Below are 10,640 nucleotides of genomic sequence, written 5' to 3' on the forward strand. Positions count from 1 at the left end.
ATGGGTCCTTGGGCAAGACAACTTAACGGCAATTGCTCCAACTCAGTGGTCATTAATGGGTTGTCTAAATTATCAGCCATACATAAAAAAATATAATAAAAAAATAAAAATAATAATTACCCACAAAGTAACATACATGGTAACTCGTAAGTTGGCACGAGGTGATAACGACTGTCGTTTTCCGGTCACGCGAGGATAAAGTAAGTTACATTCATTCATTCATTCAATCCATAAATTCACAATGTCCCCTTTTATCAAAAAGCATTGCCACCCAATGTTCGCCGCTTTCATAACTAGGGTCTGTGTTGAATATGTATCGCTGGGATAGGTCACAGTCAAGTCGGTGGTTTGATCTCTGGCAAAAACTCCTTTAAACACTTCTTTGCATGCTGGAAATTCTGATAGAATTGTTTCTATTTGAAGGTTGTTCATTCTTTCTTGATTGAAGATTATAATTCGTCACAGCTGGCGATTCAGGTTTGATCGGCAATTTTTCTTGCAAAGAGGATTAATTTTATGACATGGATTGGTGTTTGTTTTATATATCACCGGTGAAGTCCCTTCCTTTTCTCAGGGTGCAATACTGTTCTCACGATGTTTCAGCCTATAAATTTGTGGCTGAGTTGACATTATTCTACTTAGTTTTACCAAGCAGTAACCAGCCATGTATTTTTGCAATGTATGCCATGTAGCTTTTGCTAGTGAAAAAAAGTTGTCAGAGCATGATGTAAGACATCATGGACTTGGGGTAAGTAAGTTTTGTAGTTGTCAGTTGAATTTAGTATAAATATATAAAAAAATTGCGCTCAGACCGCCTACACCAGGGGTTCTTAAACTTTTTGAAGCACGCCCCCCCAATGAAGATCTCAACAAACTTGCGCCCCCCCCCCCCTTTTTGTTAAATTATCACAGTGGTGTTCAATTAATTTCTGCCATAATCCACCACAGCCAAACCTGACAAATTGGACATGCTTTAAACCGCGCCCCTTGGTTGACTGTATCTGTATTATTGCGTAAAACACATTTTCGCGATCAACGCAAAAGTAAAATCAAATAACCGTTCTGTTTACGTCATAGTTTAGCTTTATATTTGCCATGTTTTTCTTAGCCAGGTAGACTGTTTGTTACGAAATAATAGGGATTAATTGCATCATAATAGCGATTGTTTTGTCTGGCAATTAATTAAGACATAATAGCAATTCAGACTTAAAGGTTTGCTATTTTATTTAAATTTTGCGTGCGTCGTATTCAAGCCTTTCGAACACCACTGTAATAAGACATATAACACTTTATTTTATAGTTTTTCGCGCCCCCCTTCCAAGTGTTACACGCCCCCCTAGGGGGGCGCGCCCCCCAGTTTAAGAACCACTGGCCTACACTGTATAAGCAATTAGATTTGACCCCTCCGAGTAAGCGTGCGAGACGTGTTGGGTCTAATGAGTCAATGTATCAGAGAGCATTGTTTGTCTAGCAATAACTTTGGAGAATGCGATTCCAATGAAATTATGAAGCTGTGGGAGGTAAGTGCTAAACGTACACATTTTATTGAATTACGTCTAAATTGTCTGTTTAGATTTCACGTGCTGCGTCGCCGACCGGAGACGATGTTGATTTTATTCCGCGTTTGTCGCAAGTGATTGAAGAACCTTACGACGTGGAAAACTGTTGCGGCTCTTTTTTTACCTGTTCAAAGTATACTGTTACTATTTTACATATTTTTTTAATATCTAAAAACAGTAATCAGCTTTGACAGGCGTTTTATAAAGTCGTGATAATACTGATAATACTGTAGAATAATTCTGCAACCTTATATTCCTGATTAACAATAAATAGGGGTCCGTAAAAAAAATTAAAAAAAAGTCTCGTGTGACAAAGTGTCCCATCTTCCCCCACTCTACTATATCAAATTCCTTTATTAATTGACAATTCAAAATATTATATTAAAACACACGACGATAAGTTATTTAGCGATTCGCCCAACAGGTGTAATTTTACAAATTCGAGAACACAGCACAGGGTAAGACGGGACAGGAAGGTTGTATTAGGAAGCATTACATTTGGTCCAAAATGTTGAATTGGATGTAACTTGCTTATTATCAAGTGCCCGGAAAACGACACTCGTATACAATGGGTGTTGCTTCACATACTATATGTATATGGGAAGAGTGTATTTTGTATGTGTCTAAATCTGTCGTGTTTTCTGACGGTCATTAAGCTCGTGGTGGCAACGTGCCCTTGTTATGCACTGTGACAATCATGTATTTAGGGCGTTTCTCTTTCTCTCTACGACTCTTTAAAATACGCACAATCAGACTTTAAAGTTTACCATTACCGACGTCACCTATGATATCAGGGGCGGGTGACAATTAATATGATGTGACTCAGTATAAAGCCGACGATTCTTGGTTGGGAGAAAAAAAAGAAACGTTTAGTTTTATCAAAGTACTCTAAACTCTAAATAAACTGTTTTAGAGTACTATGGTTTATAATCTATCAATTCCTATTCTTTAAAACTGAAAGATAGTTGCTGAAATGTAATAGCATTGTGTCAGAACAGTATTCTATGCTATAGTGTCAGATTATTTGTAATGCAAGAAACAGAATAGGCGCCAAGGGGAAGTTTTTTTTAGTGTTTCTCATCTGTAAGCCTTTGCGCTAAACTAACCAGACACTCTTCCTTATAAGGAAGTATCATGCCGCTCTCTCTGCCTTATCTGATACGAACAAAAGCCAGTAGTGACCAACAATAATAAGGATTTGTTTCTAACTTCAACAGAGCGAATGTTGTCTGTCAGTAAAGCAGGTGTATTTGAGGATGGGCATGAAAATCCCTTATGTATATGTATATATATATATATATATATACGATTAGAGAGCAATGTTTATGATGTAAACGTAATCTAAAAGTGTAGTGGAAAGTGAAACGACATGCTTTCTTTATCATATTTTATACTTTTTGTTTGAACATGTATTGGTATAAGAAAGCTTTTGTTTAAACTATGTTAATACTAATTTTGTAATTTTAAATTGTAACACTGTCTTAGTTATGCTGTCACCTGTCAGTTTTATAAATATTTAAGGCATTTTTTGCCATAGGTTAGAAACGTAGTAGGAATGATTTACTCCAAATTTGCTGTTGGTGGTTCATTTGTTTGGTACTCATTTTTTTTATGCATGCTGAGATGTGCTTTAAGCTTTAATTTGGATGCAGAGTTTCCAACTTTCTTCAGTGGACCAGCTCATAATTCGTATTTTGGATTCGCTGTTGATTATTATTCTGAGGCCTCTCAAACATGGTATGTACAATGCTGTTGTGTTGGGTTTAACTATCATACTGTTTACATGATATATTTATGTTTTTGTTCATAGCGTTCAAAGACTATAGTCTAATCTGTTAATTTTAGGGGCTCTTACAATAAGCAAACTTTTGTTTGTAACAAATCAATAGCCTACCCCAAAGTTAGTATAGACCAAGTTAGGAAACGCATTGTAAAACAACGAGTCTTGTTTTCCATTGTCGCGGGTCTATGATTCCATTGTCGCAGGTCTATCATTGACGCCACCATTACGGAGCCCACGGCATAGCATTTTATCATTGCTGGGTGCTGTTTTTCGTTTAAATATTGCGATTTCTTAAAAACCAAGCACTTCTGCGCGTAAAAATGGCTTTCTACTAATGTTATATTTTATCACAATAATAAACCTCACAATAATAATCAACTTTTATTGAACGCTCAATCGATTAAAGAGTAAAAAAACAGAAAATATCAAGTTTACTTACCAAAAACATAAAAGAACATGTTTAAAATATAAAAATACAAACAAAAACGCATAACATTACCATAAACTGGTGTATCTGGCTGCAGTTTTGCATGTAAATTGCCGTGATTTAACTTTTTGGCTCACAAACTTAACACGTATACCCAGCAACGAAACTTAAGGTATCTTTGTAAAATTCGCCTAATATCAAAGTGACATTGAGGAAAACAATACTGAGTTGCTATTTTTGGTCCTCTGCTTGAATTAGTATGTTACGGGTCTTTATGAAATCGGAAAACGCGAACACCTTATCTGCTAGTACTTAAGCAGTTTGGAGCTGCATGTCCACTCATGTTGGATTATAAATGAAGTAAAGAATGGCTCAGTAGATTCGTAGGTATGATCATATACTATTATGTAAAGTAAGCTGATTGCTGCTAGTCTTATTCGCCAACGTAAAGTACCCTGTTAAACCACACTGTACGCCGAACACCAGTCAAAATATTAATTTACTTCACATTAATTCCTAGATTTAATATTATATAACAAGATTTATATTAGAAATTATATTTTAAATGTTAAAACAACCGCTATACGTGTTTTCTAGCTTTGTATCGCTTACAAGAACTAAATGAACACATGCCGACCATGCATTTGTATAGGCGATCCACGCTCTGTGGGCTCCGTAATGGCGGACTCGAGCGCCGTTTCCTAACTTGGTCTATACTAACTTTGGCCTACCCCACCTTTTTAACCTTAATTGCATTACGTTATAAATGGTTAAATGCATTATAAAATTTTCAGGGTGGTTGTTGGTGCTCCAAGAAATGGTTTTAATGGAGAAGTATTTAAATGTACCAACACACCTGGTGCTGAACAATGTAATGCCATTCGTGTTTCTAAAGGTAAGACCATGCATGCTGGTAGAATCTTTGCCTAAACTCAGCAAAAAGAAAAGAATTATTATTGTGGAATATGAATATAACTTACTTTATCCTCGTGTGGTGGGTAAACAACAGTCATTCTATGAAGATGGACTGTTTTTTACACTGTATGCCTGCTTATGAGTTACCATGTATATAAATGTGTGGTTGATTGTTTATTCTGTATGGCTGACTATTCAGCAAACCCATTGGTCACCACTGAATTGGAGCAATTACTGTAAGGTGTCTGGGCCAAGCCGATACACGCCCATAATAGTAGCAGAGATGAGCCTTGAACCAGTAACCTTTTGGTTAAAGGTAGGCATGGTAACCACTATGCGACAGTGTCGGACTAGTACCCTAAGCTAAAATGTTGTATTGTATTACTATAAATTATTCATAAACACATTAGCCTATATCATGTAGTATAATTAAATATAGGATTTTCCTGCTTAGGGTTTTACATTCGTATCCACTATCGCAATATGTAAAAATGTACTTCCTTTAAAAGGACAGCTACAAAACAAAATGTATATATACATATACATTTTTTGATAAAATGAAGTCCCTACAAACTTATTGTGTTTAGAAAAGAGTTGACATGCAAGTTGTGATATTCGCAATAGATTAAGCTACATTGGATTATACTTGGGGATACCAAGTTCATCAACATAGCGCTTTTTGTTTGTTTTACCTAAAAAATTAAGACGCGGTCAAAAGTTCAAAATTTTAAAAGAAGAATCTGTTGGTTAAAGGTTTAACTGGTGTAAAACTAGTTGTCCAGATTTTGATTATATTATATATATGTACTTGAAGTTGAAATACAGCCACTAACACAAACACAACAATAATAAATCATTTTGAATCTTGACAATTTATATCAAAAAATGACAAGTTGTAATAATACGTTAAGAGCACAATATACGTATTCATTTTAATCATTTATTTGGTCATACTTTCCAGAAACTGTAGTCCGTAGTCCTCATTATGCACTAACAAAATTACCATGTACCACTTTGGTGCAAATTAAACATAAATCATAGTAATCAAGTAGGTTTGTTAAAAATTGAACCATTGGCATTGTGGCTACTAACATAGCAGTAAACATCAAGGACGAAGATGACTTGATTCTAGTTTTACTATTTCTATGATGAATTGCTACATTTTTATTATAAGGCTCATTTTGCTACTTTACCACAAAAATGTGCCCTCACACATTTTTGCGCCTCACAAACTAGACTAGACATGAGATTAAAAATATTCAAATTGCAGAGGTTTCACAAACGGGAGTTCAAAACATGTTCGGTTCTACTGTAGTGCTTGGACAAAATAAAGAGCTACTGGTTTGTTGTGTATTATTTTGTAGATATAGTGTACTTTAAAATTTAAATAGCCTTTACATGTTTCATGTCTTTTATATATACATTTTTTTTAAATCGACAATTTAGGATTATAACCATAATTTCTTACATAAAATTAGCTTTTAAAATAGGTTTTTAAACAGGATTATGATCCATACGTGCTCACTTTAGTTTTATGAAAACATGAGTTAAACATTTTTGTGATCACTTAACGTTTATCCATATTATTTAGATGTGTGCTCCACAATTTGCACAGAAGAGTGTGGTTACACGCAGTAGTGGAAAGAGCATTTACTACGACCTTGTCGGTATTTGTTACTTCACTACTGACTTCAGTGCTGACAATCTGGTTACTTATCGATACTCCCCATGCTCCAGTGACCTTGGTTCTCACTATGCAGATCTACACAGCTATTGCCAAGCAGGTTTCAGTGCTGCTTTTACCAAGGTACATTATTCACTAGGTTGGAAAGTTTAAATAATTTTTCAAATATATATATATATAAATTATTTCTGTAAACCCAGGACAATAGGAAACTTGTACTGGGAGCGATTGGTTCTTATTATAATCAAGGCTCCATTATGTTGGTGAAAGATCTCTTGCAAAACATCAGCAGCTTACCTTACCACACAGCTGAATTCAAACCTGATGTTCCATCTGGTTGGGGTGAAGTTGATTATTATCGCCATACATATGATTCAAACTACATGGGTAAATTATGTTATTGACTGGTAGTATTTACTTTTTATTACACTGAGAGTATGTTTTACTGAGTTTCAAGTTATAAGCTTTATTATAATACAAATTAGTTGTTAATGTTGGCTGCCTGCTATTACATGTAATTGAGATTTCACAGCACATATGGTCTCGTGCTACTGTGCTTACTTATTTATGCACTCAGAAGAAATATTGATGTCTGGACTGGCAGGATACTGCTGGTAATTTCAACTTGAGTGTGGTTTATTAAACTTGTTCCCATGTTTGGAGTATGAATAAAAAATTTATGTATACATATCAATATATGCTGATGCCTAGTGTGATGGGCTACTTCGTTATCTTTCCCAGAATATCAACTATGTATACATTCCACAATACCATGTAATTTTGTTTTAGAAAATACATTTTTTATTAGAAAATATAAACTATGCATTCCATTTCATATGTTTTCAGCTTATGAAGCACTGTCTACCAATATTTACTTTAAGGGCTGCTGGGTATGGTAGAGTAAATAAATTAACTATCTCTGTTTATTCTCAGAATGTCATTAAGTACCTTTTATAAATATATTGGAATGTTTGATGTGGGCCAGTGGGTGTTAGCTTTCACATACCAATCTAATAAACTTTAAATTAAATAAGGTTTTGTTTATGGTTTTACTGGTTAAAAGGTGTCTGTGACTCTGTGTGTTTTATAAACAAAGTTTGTATCAAAATATAATAGGAGATGGTGAATGCGCATCAGGCCACAAATTAGGGGCCCACCATAATACACAATATAAAACTGGTGGTCGCATTTGTATGATACCATAATAATAAACTGTTCTTGAATTTCTTGAGTATAGTTAAGTGTGGTAATAAAAAACAATGGGATACTTGGGATTAGAAAGGAGTAAGAACAACCTCCCTAGCCCGCCCAATTTTTTTTTTATTTTACCTTTTATTCTAAGTGGTAATTTAAATTATTTTTTGCGGTAAAACGCAAACTACTAAATCAAACAAAAAATTAACAAAAAGAACTTTCTATGGTGTTTGCTAAACTTTTTTTGTAAGAAAGCCTTTGGTGAAACTTATAATGAATGTAGTTATTTGCTACTTATTTAAGTACTTTACTGTTACCTGCTGGTATATTTTAAATTTTATGAACTTTTCATACCCTTTTTCTTGTTTTTTCTTCCCCCAAAATTGCCCTTGCTTTTAGGAAGGGATAAAGGAAAACAACTGCTTTTTTTCTACTCCAACCAATATTAAAATTGTGATAAAACTGATTTTAAAGCTATGTATGAATATTATTTTAATTAAATTAATGATTCATTGATTTTAAAGGCAATCAAGTATCAAAAACAGATATTTTACAGCTTTACTTATATTTTTGATGATGTAGTTTATGTTTTAGGTTAAGACTGTTTAGTTGTGGTGCTGAATTTAGTTTAGATTATATCAGATGTCTTTTAGATTTGTGCTTTATATAGGTTATGCAACTTGTGGGCTTTGTTTTCATACTAATAAATATTATTTGTGGGTAAACTTTATTTAAAAGGAAGCTGTAAGGTAAAAAATGGGAACTATGAGAGAAAAGAGAAGCATTATAAAAAGTAGGGAAAATTGAGGTTTCTGAGAAAATATAGGCTGCATAAGTTATATGACTAATTGACTAATATTTTTAATATTACCCTGTATTCCCATTGATTTTTTTTTTCTTTTATTTAGGTTAAGTTTTTATACCCCAATGTCAGGGGGAAAAGAACAGCACAAAATTTCAAATATTTTTTTTTAACAAAACTCAATACAGGTGAATTATGGTGACTGGACATGTTTTCGTGCACTTGCCACTTTTGGGTTAATTTTCGCGATTACACTTGTTTTAAAAATAACTATACAGCGGGTATCACTATCAGTGAGATCTATATAACACTATGAGAGCAATTATTTGACGAGTGACCAACAATAGTGCTAAAGAGGGGGCCCACGTATAAGAATCGCTGGGGATCGTCTATATTTTAAAACGCCACTGGGTGAATCGTGAATGTGTGTGAATATGTAATGTAGGCTTTTGTACACCAAAAATATTAAACCCTAAAAATGTCCTACTTCAAAAAGTAATAAAACAAATTGTATATTTTTATTATAGGTTATTCTGTTGCCACTGGGATTACTGGCAGTAATTTGCCACTCTTGGTGACAAGCGCACCTCGTAGGTTAGGTTACAACCTGCTTGGTTCAGTTATTGTGTATGATGAAACTATGCAAGCCCCTCTTGCTAACTTCACTGGGGAACAAGTCAGTACTTTATAAAATATTATATCTAATTGGTTAAACAAACGATGTAATTATGCATGTTTTAAGCTATTTACAATAAGTGCAATCTGTGTGCATAGATTAAGTTAACTGAAAGAGTTAAGTACAGTAGCATAACTGAAAGTGAAAGAGATGCACTTAACCATTATTGTGATGATAATGTACACAACAATTGCCTCTATGTTGCAACAGCGGAACTTTTATTCAATCCCTATTATATGTCATCTAACTTGCGTAACAATCCATACACCGCGTAAACTTGTTGCACGATCAAAGCTAAAATAATCGCCTGCGCACACACGTTGTGTATTTGTAGTTATAAATCTTTTTGTTTGTGAATGATAGCTATTTTTGAACGATTGATGTGTAAAATAATTTTCGACTGCCTGGTACGTTGTAATGCCTGCAAGGTGCCAGCTTTACGGGAAGTTCACTTTTTACACGTTTGGTATTAACTGTTTGTCCATTGCTAAAAACGGTTTATCTATCGCAAAATGCGATTTTTGACTAATTCCACCCTTGAGTATAGATGCTCTATTGGCCACTTCACTGCATGTTGAGGCTTTATATACAATACTATGTGTTGGTTTGTTACCTATATTATTGTTAATTGTCTTAAGTTGCATACACCACACCACTAACCTCTCAACTTGGAACCCGTTTTGCTTAATCTGAGGTGGGGAAGTTTGGTAACAGTCGTCCAGCTAAAATATTAAAATTATTTAGATTGGGGAATATTTTGGTGAAGGATTGGAAGTTGTTGATTTAAACAATGATGGACTTGATGACATCATAATTGGATCTCCACTGTATAGTGATGTCAAGCAGAAAGTTCCAGAAATTGGAAGAATTTATGTTTATTATCAAGAAACAGGTATATTATTTATATATATATATATATATATATATATACTTAAAATTCACACTTTTTTCAATAAAATGCAATATATATATACAATATACATTTATATATATATATTAGGGATGTGCCGAGCCGAGCCCGAACTCAAAAGCTCGTGCCCGAGCGTCTCCTTTTTTGATGCTCGGCGCTCGGCTGAAAACTGGGCCGAGCGCCGAGCCTTATGCTATAATGTTACACGCGAGCGCGAAAAATATTAAAAATGAAAAAAAAGTGAAGCTCCTAAGAGATAACGAGACTAGTCAGCGTAGCTTTCTCTTTAATTGTTTTTCGTTCGTTGTGAATTTGCTCTCTCGCAAGTAACGAATCGCAACGTCAGCAATTTGCCGGTATCTAGTTACAGCCGGTGTCGAATTACACGAGCGCCCAATGATTTCGTATCAGATTTTAAATAAAAAGCCAAATTCTTTAACTTTTTTATAATGAAATATTATAAATTGCTGCAACCGCGGTTTTGCAACCACATGACAGCCCCCTTAACCGCAGGCACGTACGCAACCAGAAAATGCTAAGACGCACACACACGCGTTGCATTTAATATAACATTCCTTCGCTTGGAATTGGAACAATTTTTCATTCAATTATTACGTCAGGTGTCCTATCGCAAGGTAACTATTAATTATGACGTCTCATAATATAACCATCGGGAGGAATGTGCCACTG

The 10,640-nt window shown here is 34.5% G+C and overlaps 1 protein-coding gene across 1 annotated transcript in view; it reads left to right on the forward strand.

The window, feature by feature from the left end:
• Positions 1-3,100: 3,100 nt before the first annotated feature.
• Positions 3,101-10,640, forward strand: part of LOC100182403 (integrin alpha-8) — a 19,454-nt gene continuing 11,914 nt past the window's right edge. Inside the window, exons 1-7 of the mRNA XM_018817122.2 lie at positions 3,101-3,296; positions 4,564-4,664; positions 5,955-6,025; positions 6,276-6,491; positions 6,569-6,755; positions 8,892-9,040; positions 9,785-9,932. Coding sequence (XP_018672667.1) covers positions 3,115-3,296; positions 4,564-4,664; positions 5,955-6,025; positions 6,276-6,491; positions 6,569-6,755; positions 8,892-9,040; positions 9,785-9,932 — 1,054 coding nt within the window. The 5' untranslated portion in view covers positions 3,101-3,114. The remainder of the gene's footprint in view (positions 3,297-4,563; positions 4,665-5,954; positions 6,026-6,275; positions 6,492-6,568; positions 6,756-8,891; positions 9,041-9,784; positions 9,933-10,640) is intronic.

The sequence above is a fragment of the Ciona intestinalis genome, unplaced genomic scaffold, assembly GCF_000224145.3.
Source record: "Ciona intestinalis unplaced genomic scaffold, KH HT001132.1, whole genome shotgun sequence".
Taxonomy (NCBI): domain Eukaryota; kingdom Metazoa; phylum Chordata; class Ascidiacea; order Phlebobranchia; family Cionidae; genus Ciona; species Ciona intestinalis.